At 39.5% G+C, this 15,688-nt stretch overlaps 1 protein-coding gene across 1 annotated transcript; it reads right to left on the bottom strand.

Annotated features, from left to right (window-relative positions):
- On the bottom strand, positions 1 to 11,433 carry mpzl3 (myelin protein zero-like 3). Its single transcript, XM_069534246.1, has 6 exons — positions 11,190 to 11,433; positions 8,929 to 9,095; positions 4,069 to 4,282; positions 2,760 to 2,916; positions 1,238 to 1,307; positions 1 to 931 (listed from the first exon to the last, which is right to left on the bottom strand). Exons 1-6 carry the CDS (start codon positions 11,257 to 11,259, stop codon positions 851 to 853), a joined length of 759 nt encoding a protein of 252 aa, XP_069390347.1. The 5' UTR covers positions 11,260 to 11,433; the 3' UTR covers positions 1 to 850.
- Between the last annotated feature and the right edge of the window lie 4,255 nt (positions 11,434 to 15,688).

The following is a 15,688-nucleotide window of genomic DNA, read 5'->3' as shown; positions in this document are numbered from 1 at the left end:
TGCTCATAAACTATTTATTTCTGCAAAAATGTTTCTAAAAAATTAATCAACACAAGCAAACTATGAAACCAAGACTCAGTCCAGACATCCCCAGAGTATAGAAAGATGGTAGACACACACATTCACCTCAGCCATGCAGTACAGTTATATACAGAGGATATTTCAAATATACTTTATATACAGTATTATAGTATAAATAGTATTAAGTGGTTGCAGCGAATGTTTTCTGTCCAAATATAAACAGAAATATTCAATGGAAGCTCCACAGCGACACAGACACATTTCATATAGCCGCTTTGACACAGGCAATAAATTAGACAAAACATATCTATCTCCTTCAAAATAAGACTGAAACATTCAAATCATCACAATATAAAAATAAACATAGTGCTCGACTGTGTGTTTGTGTTCATGCACTGGGTCAGTTGTTAACGGACAGTATGATCCCCGCCGCTGACCTGGCACCATAAACAAATAACATCTAATCTGAGATTTAATTAAGGATTAATAACTCTGCTCTCCCACTGCGCACAGGTATAAAAGCTGCGAAGTGGTTCTGGGGAAGCGTTTAGGAAATTTGGGGTTTGTGGACAAAAGGTGCAAAACTAATTATTGCTATACTGTATTTTGTAGTGTTAATATCATGCTGGGCACAAATAACTCTGATCTTCTTAATACGAAAATACAAAAAGGGGGTCACCACTAAACGTAAACTCTATAACCAGAGTGACTTCGTGAGTGGTTAACTGTGGCACAGACATGAATCCAGCACTGATTTCCATTCTGTAGCTTCCCTTTGTAAGGAAAGGTCCAGATTTGTGCAGTTACATCTCTCAACCACTAGGGTTCTCTAGAACTGAGACTCGGCATAGCCTTCATCCACTGGAGGCTTCTTGTCTATGCTGTAATACTCCTCTTCATCATCAGAGTCCTGGACACACAGAGGAGCAGAGAACGAGACAGTCAGAGGAAGCTACACACACACACACACACACACACACACACACACACACACACACACACACACACACACACACACACACACACACACACACTAAATAACTACATTGGAAAAAAAAAAAAAAAGAGATCAATATTTAATACACCATCAGGTCCTGTCTTCAGACATAGAGGGCATATAAAATTAAACACGTGAAAAGGATCTGGCAGACATGTCTTATTAAGTTATTTATGGACTGGAAGACAATGTGCCATGATGAGATGTTCTGTACTGTACCATAAAATATAGGTCACAGCATGTGGGCCTCTTTTCTTTGACCTCCTGTTGGCGGACGTCATACTCCTCTCTGATTAATTGGACAAAAGCAATGGTCAATAATAACAACACCCACAATAACAATGAAAAATCTTATTTATCGTTATTTATTTTCACACAGAATTCATGTAAGTCATGGGTTTTAATGAACAAGGCTTTTTAATTTTCATTTGCACTAATTGCCACTTAAAGGTTCAGTGTGTAAGATTTAGGTGAAATGGATTTATTGGCTGATATTGAATATAAAATAATCCTCGTGATTTTTTCACTGGTGTGTTTCATGTAAATTGTATGACTTGTTGTTTTCTTTACCATAGAATGAGCCCTTTATATTTAAATACTCCATATTTACAGGGAGTCGGGTCCTCTCTGTGGAGGCCGCCATGTTTTTTTACTGTCGTCCAAACTGGACAAACTAAAACTTTCTGAGTTTTCATGACAACTGAAGTTCACCACAGGTTCTCTATCATGTTGGGAAGGGGAGGGTAAGATGAGGAGTATTCAGTTGCAACATGAAACTTCACCTCTAGATGTCACTAAATTCTACACACTGAACCTTTAAAACACTCACATGCACAGACACATATTATAGACATTTCATATGAAGCTATTGAATCCACAGACTTTTTCTACATATAAAAAGAAAGGCTTAATATTTTAAGATATTTTCTAAACCTTTCCGGTCAGAACCCTCAGAGAATGTCCAGAAAATGTTAATGCTCTGGAAAATGTGAGTGAGGTGTCATACACGAAAAAGACGCAGACTAAGATGTCTGCTTAGAAATATTCAAGAGCAATTGGTATTGATGTGCTATAAACAAAAAACGCAGCGAAACGTATATGTCATGTCCTGGCTCCTGTATGTTCCCCCCGCCACCTAAAGGTTTTGGACATTTTTCTGTTGCACGTCTTATCCGGACAATCTCCTACAATCTCCATGTGAAAGAAAAACTCAGGAGTTCATAGATAAACCACAAGCCTGGATCGATCCCAAGCTACTAACCACTATGTTCTTTTTTCAAGGTTCCTCCAAATGTTTCACAAAAAATGATGTAGTTCCAGAGTGATCAAAATAACAAACAAGAAATGATTTTCACTGAATAATCAAAAACAAAAATATTGTGCCAAAGTGAACTGGATATCTTGCTTATTGCTTATATCATCATGTTCATGTAATGAATGCAACAAGTAATAGCATGTTCAACATTTCTTTCCTGTGTTACATCACTCAAGATAGCAAATAGCAGCTCTCGTGTGTGTACCTGCCCGTAGATCTGATCATTTCAAATTTCATTGATTCACAGCACCTGTCTTCAAAAAGCACATCCACTCTGAAATCACACCCCTGCCTCCATTTTCAAATCTCCAGTAATCTTCCTCAAATTAGCAATCCAGAAGAGCATCTATAACCATCAAAGCCTGCAATAATTATTATTACTCCCCAGAGACCCACATCAGTGATTGGTTGAATAAATCTACTCACCCCTCCGTGACCTCTATGGGTGATCTGTAGGCCTTCGATTGGCTGTGCTTCTTCTTGGGACAGATTATCTGTCCAATCAGAATGATGGTGATGACACCAGAGGGGAGGAGGATGAAAACGAGCAGGACGGCAACATCAGAGAAGCGAACGCTGATGGCTGTGGAGAAGGTTGGAGGTCACAGGACACGCATTAACAAGCTGTTCATCAGCACGCATGTACATGATATCATATCATGATATCATCCACACTTAAAAAATGCATTAATTATACACATATTAGCTGTTCACACCAATATACAGAAAATACTGTTATACTGTGTGTCACTTTGCACTTGCAGTGATTAAATTCTAACCAATTTAATGGTAGTGAACAAGAAATTACCAATTCAGTAAACGTGTCTCTACTACACATAGGGGTGATGTGTCTTAGCTGGGACCACTGACTTCCTAATTGCCTGGCATCCAGGAAATTAAAAAGATGATGTTAGTATGCTTTAGCAGTGCTGGTAGTAACTCTACTTATATCTCTTTGACAACCAAATTAATGTGTATACAAGGTTTTTTTAAGTCTGTAAAGTCTGTAAAACATGTCTATTGCAGTGAATGAGGACTGTTTCCATTCCCAAACTGAAGCCAGTGAGTGAGTGGTGGTGGGTTTTGAGAGACTTATATCAATATTACCTCTTTCACAAGAAAATCAAGTATCAATGTATTTCCCAAAATCTAAAAAACATACATACTATTAACAACCTGTCCTACAAATAATATATCTTAGTGTGATGCCTTCTACAAATGCATGTCAAAACAGTTACAGCAGTTACATCAGTCAAAAACCAGTTTACTTAAGTAAAAGTAGGTAAGTTACATCTGACGATTGCTCCCCCACTTCATCCCTGCATCTAACGATCAGCACTGTGCTGTCAGCGGAGGCAGGCAAACACACAGGCAACATCATGACAAGCTTGTACAAACACTGAAGACATGTTTGGATTAGTCTGCTGCAAAAAATATGGGGCTGGCAGTGGAAGCTACTTTCTCCCGGTGCAGACTCTGCATGTAGTATACAGTTTACAAAAGCCAAACGCAGACAACTCAGGGGAAATAAGGACAAGCACTGAGTGGAGTGTGAACCTTTAGACATATGATTTTAAATCAAGAACACATCGGAACAACATTGGAAGAGTCAAGATCAGATTTTGTAATACACCGATATGTTACATGCATTCAAGTTAGTTTTTAAGAGGCTGTAGGAAGTCAAATGATTGTGTACTTTGCATTGTGAAATGAGGAGAACTTCAAGCAATCCTACCTTTTGGTGTGACTGTGAGTACTGTGTGTGAAGTTGGGGACCCGTGGACATCAGGAGGGTTTCTAACGGAGCATGTAAAGGTCCCATTATCACTCAACGTGGCGTTGATCAAAGTGATGGAGGCTTCCCCTCGCGCCGGGGTTCCTTGCCACTGGATACGGCCAGCGAACTGACCGTCTGATGGAAGGAACGCCCGTGAGGAGAAGTGGAAAAACTAAAAGACAAAAAAAAAAAAAAAAAAAAATTTTGATTAATAAAATGGATTGACTTGTGGCTTTGCTCCTGATGTCATGGCATTAAACATTAAAAAGGTTTATACCAGTAAATCTTCCATAGCTGGAAGATTTACTGGTGTGTTGCTGTGAGGTCAGGGTTTTATTGTCCATGCAAAGGGCAGAACACCTGTTGGATTAGAAGCAAAGGCTCAAAATTGAAAAGATGTGAATTTGGGTCTTAGGATAACTGACCCCTGAAATATCTGACACCTAATGTATAGAAAAATTAACAACAGTCTAGTAAATCATTCAAACTTATATTGGATCACACACGTGAGCAGTAATAAAGCAAATTTCATTTTATGAAAAACATTGACAATAAAATCTTCATGCAGATAAACCAGGTAGGATGAACACTACGTTTTCTAACTTCACTCTGCACCATAGACTGTTAATGAAAAAATTCTGCAAACAATAAGGAAGTGATCTAGAACTATGTTATAGAACTGTTTGAGGAGGACTCACTAATGACAAGGGATAATTCTGAAGTAGCTCCAGAGCTACAGGACAAGAGAACAGACCCTTCCAACCAGGCAGGTTCAGAACAGACACTGCACTAGTTTGAATACAAATTTGATCAAGTATCATTCTGTCTTCAACAACTAAACTCCATCCCGTCATTACTCCCACATCAAGCTGACCTCTCCAAGGCAAGACATCTGTGGGTGGAGAAGGGGGAATGAAAATACTGTTTGTTTATCTCAGAGTCAACCAAGGTTTGGAGAGTTTTCTTTTTAGATTAGTCACCACTAACACTGAGACTAAAAACACAAACAGGAACAGAACAAGGTTGAATCCAAAAATATTTGTAGCCACATAATCTCAGTTGGTCTTAGATACTGTTTCTGTGCTGCACTATATTTGTGCTGTTTTATACCCTTTGTTTACTTAATATACATTCAATTTAATGAAAGCTGAAAAACAAACTGTAAGACAATGCAAGAGAAAAAGAAAGAAAACAAAGTATTGTACATGGCGCTGACCCAAGGTTCAGGTATTAGAATCAGAATATATTTTAATGAATCCCACAGAGACATTTTTTGTTCAAAACAGAGGAGAAACCACATAAAGCAACATAGAGCAAGTAAAGAGATAAAATCAGCTTATTGAGTAATAACTTTTGTCCAAATTCACAACCATGTTGGATTCAACAGTATGTTGAAATCCCAAAGATGCTTGCTCTCACGTCACGATATCAAAACCACATGCTCCTGAAACTATATTTTACAATTGTTAATGACATATTGACCATTGCAATAAGAGAGAAACTATTTTAGCTAATACAGATAAAAAAATAACTCAATTGATGGATTCAAGAGGATGTGCCATGTCAGCAAGTTGTCTGCATCCCTCTGCCAAGGCCCAACAGTCCCCTTATGAAACCACATTTAAATTCACTAGATCCACATCTTTATTTGGATCTGCACCAAATTGCAAAAACTTAATCAGTCCCTGAATAGAATGAAAATGTTTAAAAGACTCTTGAAAAGGATTATTGGATCCAGTCCAAAACTTATGTTTTATTCCTTGGGTCATACCTCCACTTCTACACAAAATGTATTTTTTGCATAATCCTGCTAAATATCAAACGAACAAACAAAAACACAAAGGAGAACATAAACTCCTTTGGTGGGGTAAAATAAAATGGCAAAATATAGGATGTATAAAATCAGTTTGTATTACAAAGTCTACAGCATATATAGCATATATAGAGTATATTATGTATATAAGAGCATACCATGTATATAAGTCAAGAGTAATACAAAAAATCAAATGTATTATTGCAGTGCAGTACATAAATATCACCCATATATTTACAAAAATGAATAATATATTCATGAGAGTAAAATCTGGGTTCGCATTATCAAGTCTGCACACGGAAACCTCGAACAATATTTCCTACTTACTGATGCAGCCTAAATCAAGATCATGCAAATGTGTATTTATTTACTGCCTAAAGGTTTAAACACTATGAACACTGTCAACACGGATAACTGCGTCTGACCTCCCAATAAACTGAAGCAGAGAAAAGAAAAATCACAGACACTGATACAGCTTTATATTTTTACAGCTCTGTGTCTATCTGCAGCATTTTCTAAGAGACTGTAAAACTTGGTCGGAGATAACACTTGTATCTCCCTGCTCTGTTATTCATTCATGACTGATCATTTCAGGACTTGGCACGGCTAAGCCTACATAAGAGCAGCATGAAGTCAGTGACGACGTACGAGTCTGCTCGGTCTGCGAACAGACACCTCAGCCCTCTGAGGAAAAATGCTGCGGTACGACCATGACAAACAAAAGCTTCCACTGACTAGACAACAGTGTCTCACTTCAGGTTGTACATCTTCATAATTAATCTTTTCTTGAACTTATTCAGCAGAATTCAATTGCTAAATCCTCCAATTACCATCAGCTCCCACTGATATTTGATTGAACATCCAGCCTCTCTTCTCCAATCTACAAAATGAATTCTCATCAGGGCTGAGGTAATTATACAAGTCACTGAAGCACTGCAGCACTTCGGATTGACACTAAAGCTTTGGCAGCAAAAAATATTTTTTCTGACGGAGCTTTTCACATGCTTATTCATGGTCTCTCTCGGTGTGATATACGACCGGGGGGACGCACATGCCAAAAAAACTTGCCAAAACGCCTAATGAAATTGGATGGAGAGTAAATGCAGGCTTAGAAATTGAAATTAGAAACCTCCAGCCTTGGTTCCATCTATGCATCAAGAAACTGGCTCTCATTATTTATCTGTGATAAAGAGAACAAATGAGCTGGGGTGGTTGTCAAAGGATATGCAGACAGTGTTGTGGCTTTTTCCTCATACCGACACGCCTTTTTATTGTAGTTGTGCAACTTCATCGCCTGACTTTCTGCTGACACATGCATGCATACACAAACTAACACTGATATAACATGCAGTCCTTTTTCTTCTCCTCCCCCTACACTCTTTAAAACAAGACAACTGGATCTTAATGACTAAACCAACAGCACTCCATATCAGCACAGCCACAAAACATTAGCTTCCACTTAAGTCTGAGTGCTCCTATAGGAGATGATGGCATAAAGAGTTGTAGCTACCACACTATGGATTTCTGTGCTCAAATGCGATTTCGCAGAACCACACATGATGGCTATCCTCAAGTCCAAATGGAGCTGCTTAAATGATGTGGCTGAAGCTGAACCCAGACTGTGTGTGGGGTTAGAGGACTGAGTGCAGTTATGGGTTGGAATGGAAACATCTGAAGGCATCTCGAGACCACAACACTGCCACAGAGGGAGGGGTTTTAAGGTAGCTGACCAGAAAGGGTTTCCTGATGAAGCCCCCTGCAAGACGCAAAAGCGTGTGCTGGAAGGTGGCGGGTTGAATACGGGATCAGTCCAGTGATGCTGGTAAATGAAACTTGCTAATGCATAGAGAATCTACGTTAAAACACAGGGTGACTCGGTGTATGTCTTCTTCGGGGTAGGTGAACATGTAGTGCTCAGATCAGTCAGAGAGTCAAAGAAGAAGCATAGGATGACACATACCTGTACACAAAGTGTGAGATCGAAATGCTGAAACTCTGGCATGTTTACATTGCTGTGTAAATTGTACAATTACTTTTAAAATACAAGTGTCCAAAGAGAATATGTATTACTCTTTGGTTTACCAGTTATTAAAGGTCATATGTTGACATCATATTAATATCATTTTACAGCCAATATCCATCTGTGCATTAACAAATGGGTAACCACTCCTCTAAGTATTATTAGTCTCATATCTAATTGTTATGTATTTATTGGTTTGTTTGATTTTTGTCCTATTTTAAAATTGTTTTTCTTTTGAATTTGCAGTTTTTCAAAAGTAACACCTCTCACTTCATTAAGCTGTGCACACGCGCACACACACACACACTTTTCTCTCTCTCTCTCACTACTTTGTGAACACTCAATGACACACCGACTCAGCTGCCATGCTACAGTTTAAACATTGATTTGTTTGAGATGACGCCACAATGTCAACACTGATCCTCACATGATGATCAATGCTTTTAAATCTTTCTTTGTGCACATTCATTCATTCATTCATTCATTCATTCAGCTCGTCTCGCTGAAACACGCACTCACACAAACACAAACAGTGTCATCGGACACATCTGTAAACTCAGACTCTGTAAACTTAGACTCCTCTGTGGAGAAATAAAGATTTAAGTTTAAGTGAAAATACAAGTATTCCAAGGAGTAATCTGACACCTTGAATAAATATTGATTCAATGGTAAACAGACGAAAAAGAATAGCACAAAATGTTTCTCTTTCTCAAAGCGAACTGGATTTTCTTGAAATAACTCTCTCTAAATGATGTATTCATTCAAGGACAGCATCAGCGTTCAGCTGGTGTGCTGCTCAGCCGTGTGTCTTGGTTTTCCTAAACATTTACCTCATAATGTTTAGATAAAGGCATCAAATCATGAAGAATGTTTTTCTCACGGTTCTTAAAAAAGTAAAACTAAGAGCGAGCATCTCAACATTTAGAACGGATAGACTTCAGATAGACATGTTCATTTAAACACCTTCTGATAAACGTATACTCACTGCCTGTGGTGGGCCTCCACTCTGGGGCCTGTAAGACCAGTCCACAGTCATCTTACTGGTTGGCCTGCTGGTGGAAGTGAAAGCGCAGGACAACTTGACGGCGTCCCCACTGAATGCATGGACTTCTGGCGGAGAACTCACCGAAATGGAGGCGACTAGAGGAGGGACTGGAAGTGAAAGGGTAGAAGGTCAGGGTTGATATGTGATATGTGCATATTTAGATGTTAAAGGTGTTCAGGTACAATGAGAGCAAGGACAGAGAGAATACACGGGTGTGACATTTTACTCACCCATGCTGTAAGCAAACCTGATAGCAGCTACAAATACGCACACACTGTGGTAACATGAAGTGTCAGCAAAGCATTTCCCTCTTGGGAAACACTAAACTGAGAACAGTCTTATGGAAGTTTCTCACTGGCCTCTCTTGTTGCGTTTGACAGACTTGTTACACCTCTGTCTGTCAGGGGCCTTCACTTCCACGCAAAGCGTCTGCTCCTGTGTTTGACACCAGGTGTGTTTTCATCGTGTTACACTTCATTCACAACGCCAAGGGAGGCCGAGCTGAGCTGTGCCCACAACTTGCTATAGACACACTCTGCATTAGAGCAAAATAAAGCCAGGGGATGATCGACATCAGTGGGATGCATCCTCTGGGAACCATGAATATTTCCCAAAAATGTGTCATGTTATTTCCCTGAAAAAAAAACCTACCTGGTGGTTTTGCTGGATGAAACGTTGGCATGCCACTTAAGGCATTAGTATAACTCATCCTGGGACCATGAATATAAGAAGCAGAGTTCATAGCTCTCTATCAAAAAGCTGTAGAGACCAAATCATTGCAACTGAAAGACCCTGTGACTAACATTGATACGAATCAAAATATTATAACCTTAAATGTATCACTGTCTTCATGGACTTTAACATGACACTATAAAAACTGCTGTATTTGAGTATTTGAACACAACATTAGAGTTTCTTACACGGTCTTTTCTGAGCATAAATGAAAGCTCATCCTTCTCCATTTCAAAGCAAAGGCCTCAAACCATCCTCTCACTGAGGACTGACTGAGAGCAAAGTAAGCCTGGCAATCAGCAGATATATCTGATCCTAGACTGACACCACTGTTTCCATCAAAGACCCCACAGCCATGATGAGGACAAAGTTTATCTCACAGAAAATAGTGTGAGAGATATCAGGCAATCAAAGACCCCCAGGGTGAGCGGGTGGACAGCATGAACAACGCTATCACTTCTTAAAAGTGGAAATCAAGCAGAGGGGCCTTGAAAGCTGAAGCACTCTTTAACTTGAAGACAGGATAGATGCTGTCAATCTGGTGATAAGCAGTGGGACTGGGAAGTTGGAAGCTCATCAGTGGGGATGCTGATACCGCAAACAACAAGATATGTGGACATTTAAATTTAGAGGAGAAAAAACAAACAATAAGTCAGGGGGATGACAACACCATGTTGTGCTGCCCTGCTGTCACCATGGCAGGAAAAAAGAGAGTGGCTACAATTAGTGTAAATGCAAACGCAGCACAAATGTACGACACATTTAAAAACCCCACATGTCCACGTTGCTTGTGTTTGGACAGAGCCACAGACACTCAGAAGACATTACTGGACACATCTCTCATTGTTTTGTTCTGTAACAGATACTTTCACCAGCCGACAGTTCAGATCCTGTTAAATGTTTGTAACCTCTGGGTACAGGGACAGATCTTCACTTACTGCGAACAAGTTGTCTGTAACCCCAAGCCTGTGGAGACAGACTGGACTCCTGTGGTCTGGTGTTGACATATTCCCACAAAACAACAATAACGAATTGACAGACATGTGTCTGGTGTTTGAGGCACAGCTCACTACAACTTCTTAATAAAGTCCACATGTGTTTTCATGGTAAACGTGTGCGTGTGCATGTAGAGGCACAAGATGTGAGCACTTTTATTCCCAGGTGTGGACACATTATCTGTCACCGACAAGTCATACAAGGGCAAGCTTAAAATGGCGTTTGAGTGTGAGGAGCTGTGGACTTCACTCCTCAGTAAACCTACTCTTTACTTTAAATAAAGTGAACTGTGCGGACCGTAAACTTGCTTTAAAACTTCAAACTACACGTAAATAAAACCTATCCTGACTTGAGTATGAGGAGCCAGGCAGCACCCTCCTGCGTGAACCAACATGGAGCCGCACACAGCTCCTCTGTCGAAACTTGAGTTGAAACATGGACACGGAGCAGCGGCCTCCTGTGTGTTTACTCACCCGAACAACCGAGCGCGCACAGCAGCCACACCGCGTCCGCAGCGAAGCTCCCCTGGCGCAGGCGACGCATTTTAGTCCGCGACGATTGTGATACTGGATAAGAAGAAGAAGAAGAATAATGGAAAAGAAAAGAGCTGCGTCAAGGCGCCGCTGAGATCGTGTCCATAGCCTGTGGAGTCATGAGTCAGTGTCCCAGCGCTGGCACACTCACGATCCTACCTGACAAACAGGTGTATCAGGAAGTGAGCTGAGGAGGAGGAGGAGGCAGGAGAGGAAGAGGAGCAGATACTGAGATGATCACCACTCAGCAGAGTGATCATAATCCAACATCTCTGTCCACCACTCCGGAAAATTCTGACACTATGTTAGAATAAATCCTGCCAGTCATAAGAATGAGTAACTCTCTCAAAGTTAAGACGCAAAACTCTAAATAATGAGTTTCTTTCTTAAAATTATGATTATTTATCTTAAAATTATGATTATTTATCTTAAAATTGTGATTATTTATCTTAAAATTATGATTATTTATCTCAAAATTTGACTTATGACCTCAAAATAATGACTTGTTTACTCAGTTGTTGAGTTATTAAATCAAATGGCGTCTTTGTCACTGTAAAACAACGACTTGAATTCTAAAAAGACTCAAATTAAGATTTACTAATTTAATAAAACAATTTAGGTTTTCTCAAAATAATCTCATAATTTTAATAACATAACTCTTATTTTAAATCTCATCATTTTGATCAGCATTCATCTTTTTTCCCCTTTCTCTGGCACAAATTAGCTTCGAACAGTTACCAACACAAAGTTGTTCAAATTTGCAAAAAAGACTGAGAAAGTTCACCAAAAATCCAAACCATTGACTCAGGTGACAATTTATTAGGTACACCTACATTAAACTATCACTAGCAGTACTGCATTCTACTATTTCAAACTTCACAAGACATATCATTTTCAGGGTTTGTTGAAACTTTTCGGACACAAGTTGTGCAGCTGTTGAATTCTATTACACTTGTTGTACTAGCACTATTTATTGTATTACTCTGTTTTTTCTTTTTGTAAAGATGTATGTATTTATGTACTATATATATATATATATATATATATATAAAGTCGGCCATGCACAAGTCAATAGTGAAGAAAAAAGCCCCTCCGAAAATTATATTGTGTTTATTTTGGATGAGGATTATGCTTATAAGCATTAGAGCAAAAGCACAAGACTCTAAAACTGGCATGTGCCTGAAATAACACCATATTAAAATATAACACAGTGTTCCATCTCCATAACCTCATGTGAACCCATTGTGTGGAGGCCTGAGGCCCACTTCCTTCTTGCCTTAACTCCCCAGTCAGCTCCTCTGCAAAACCACGGACGCTCTAATGGGTGTCCCCTGCTATTTCTAGGCATATTACTTCACAATCCCTGTCCCCGATCTCTGTCTTCACTGTTGTAATTATCCCTAATGGGAGAAGATATTTGTTTTACTAGTCTTTGCTAGTTCAGTTGCACTCTGGTGTAATGCTTTTATATCTCCTCTCCGTGTTTGTACAAAGTTCTTTTGAAGTTTATTTACATCTTTATTTGGTCAGGATTGTCAGCTACATCCTCACATCCATCTGGTCTAACAGGAGCGTTTCCTCAATTCTGACAGAAAAAGGCGCCGTAATCGTGTTTCATAACCTTATTTCATTTCACGACACATCAGAGGATACCAAATGAGAGCAGCATCCCCAATTACTTTGGGCCCTGCTCTCTTAAACACAGTGGTGCAGCTGTGTGCCACAGACTGATTCAATATTTGACAAAATTACAGTCTAATGCGTGAAGAAAAATATTCTATTATGAGTTAAATAGATAACAATGTGGCTTCATGAGAAGAAAAACAATAATCAAAGCATTTTTGAAAAAGAAAATTGTGTTGTGAAAACTAATTTGGAGTCTTGTAAGAGTTGATGAGTTCATTAAAGTGAACAGGCCACCTTGAGACTCACTAATAAGTGACTATGTGTCCATGTGAAAATGAATCCTGTAACATTTGATTTGAGGATAATAAGGTTAATTATTTCTCTGTTTGATCTGTCTCCACATGTAACAGAACGTTTTTATGCTCTAACCTGAACCTACTTGGATTTAGCCATCCCGCTCATTGCAAACCCCAATTTTTTTTGCAAACCTTTGTGGAAGTCCTCTCCGATAGATGTGGCACAGGCGTCCTCTTCCCTGCCTCCATTCACAAGTACAGTGTTTATATTGTATCTGTTAATAATATTTTGTAACAGTTCCCACACTGATGCAGGGATATCACTTCCTCTTTGGTTGAATAGATACTGAGTGAGCATTCGCAAATTTCTGTGTTCCACAGTGCAGCATTGTGTGAACCATATTAACACTATCTGCTTTAATTTGATAGAGACGCCCCATCCTCCGTCGGAAGATAAGGTCCTATGGCTCTTACCTGGATATGTTCACACACACACACACACACACACACACACACACACACACACACACACACAGATCTACATTGTGTTATGCATTGTGAGAGTGAATACAGGGGTTCTCTGTCTGCTTACAGTAGCCTGGTCTCAGTTTCAGCTGAAATCGTCTCGTTCACAATGAAGGCTCTCCCCACTCGCTGGCTCTCTGGCGTCTCTGCCCGACAACAGACCTGTTCTTCTGTTGTCAACACTAAGGGGACTAATAAAGGTGGTTTGAATTCTGCCCGCAGACGATGTAGGCAACCATTATCCTTTGTCAAAAAAAATAGTGAGAGTCCTGCAGTTTATTCATCAGTCTGTGCTCTCTACGGGATGAATAGTTGATGAAAAGCTGAATTGCTACACACCACTAATCTCAGTGTAATTTAAAGGTTTCACACGCAGAGAAACTTTTGTTGCCCTGTCACAAACAAGTGAGGCAGCATTACTCAATAGCTTCAAGAGCTATAAGAGGCTTCACTGTATATGATTCACTGAGGCAAACAGAGCTGCCCCTCTACCTTTAGACTGAATGGATTTGTGTTTGTGTGCACATGTGGGTGTGTATATGTGCGTAGAGAGCTACAGCTGTCAGTCAAACATTTGGTCTCATAGCTACAGAACATGCCAGTGAGTTGACTTCTCTGCAAACCTGTTGTTCACACACACCAAATAATTGTGTCTTTATGACGTCATAGGAAATTACATTGACTTACATTTATTTCCTGGAGACTTTAAATGATTACGGTTTACATTATAGGGACGTTTTTTGTCCTCAAAAGGTGGAGAAGTTCCCATAATGACTGTGTGACTGTAAACAGATTTAGGTCCGGACAACATCAGTCATAACTGGATCACACGCAAACAAACAAACACACATCTTTGTACTACCATCTTATAATTATATTAGTATAATTAATTTGAGCCCCTTACACTTACATGAACCATTACAACAAAATGCATGACTCCAATTCTGACTCTAACCCTCAGACAGCCCCTCACGACCAAAATGTCCTCACATTCCCCCGAATTTCTCACCTTCCCAAAATGTCCTCACTATGTAAGATCATTACTCAAAATGGTCCTCACAAAGATTTGAGTACAAGTAGACATTTGCACACACACATGTGAGTTGTGAAAAGGAATTTAGTGTTCCTCCACAATACTGTGCCAGGTACGACCCATCCTGAAGTGTGGAATGCAGATTGGACCAAGAGAAAGAGAGAGAGAGAGATGAAGCAAGACACACAACAAGTTAAACAGAGAGCGAGAAGGACATATTCAGAGTTTCCATTCATTCCTTTATCGGACAATGCACGTATGAGTCTATTCTTTTGGAAAAAAGGCTTGTGTGTGTTGCATTAATGAACACACAATGGAGATAATATCTTATTAAATGAGTCATGAACAAGGAACGGTTGAGAACACCTCTCTCAGGAGTGTGGCCGTCACCCTGGAGAAGTGACAGTAAAATAGTTGGAGATATACAATCAAATCTGTGTGGATGCAGTCGGTTATGTTTAAAATTCAGTGTTTCCTTTGTATTTGATATTACACACACACACACACACACACACACAGACACACACACACACACACATACACTGGTTCTGTTTGGGTGAGGTGATAGCAGTGATGATGACTGAGTTCCAATCAAGAAAAGGAAATAACATCTTCACTCAAAATACAAAGTGTTCCTCAAGTTGCACTGCATTCTGGGTAAATGGCTCTTAATAGAGAAAATAGGCATATGTTTTTTTCTGTGTTTAACATTAATCCCGAACCTGATGTGTAGATGTTTTAGTTAGCTGTTGCGAGACCAAATTAGCCAGGCTATGTTACAGAAAATATAACATTATGCCCTGAACATCTGAACCAGTTTATTTCCACACCCACGGCTGAATATTGAAGAGGGAGAATCATTTGAAGGCCACTGTTCAAGCTCCGCAAGATTAATTCACAGAAGCTTTGGTGATACAAACAAGATTCTCCAGAAACAACACTGTCGTTCAACCAGTTCA

Source organism: Paralichthys olivaceus, chromosome 11 (genome assembly GCF_024713975.1).
Source record: "Paralichthys olivaceus isolate ysfri-2021 chromosome 11, ASM2471397v2, whole genome shotgun sequence".
Classification (NCBI taxonomy): domain Eukaryota; kingdom Metazoa; phylum Chordata; class Actinopteri; order Pleuronectiformes; family Paralichthyidae; genus Paralichthys; species Paralichthys olivaceus.
This window is presented reverse-complemented; position numbering and strand designations above follow the sequence as displayed.

Excerpts from the sequence above, each read along its gene's own strand:
- mpzl3 (XM_069534246.1), bottom strand. The coding sequence starts at position 11,259 with ATGCGTCGCCTGCGCCAGGGGAGCTTCGCTGCGGACGCGGTGTGGCTG. Across the intron at positions 1,308-2,759 it reads CCCATAGAGGTCACGGAGGG|AGAGGAGTATGACGTCCGCC; the intron begins GTGAGTAGATTT and ends CCAATTAATCAG. Across the intron at positions 932-1,237 it reads GCTGTGACCTATATTTTATG|GACTCTGATGATGAAGAGGA; the intron begins GTACAGTACAGA and ends CTGTGTGTCCAG.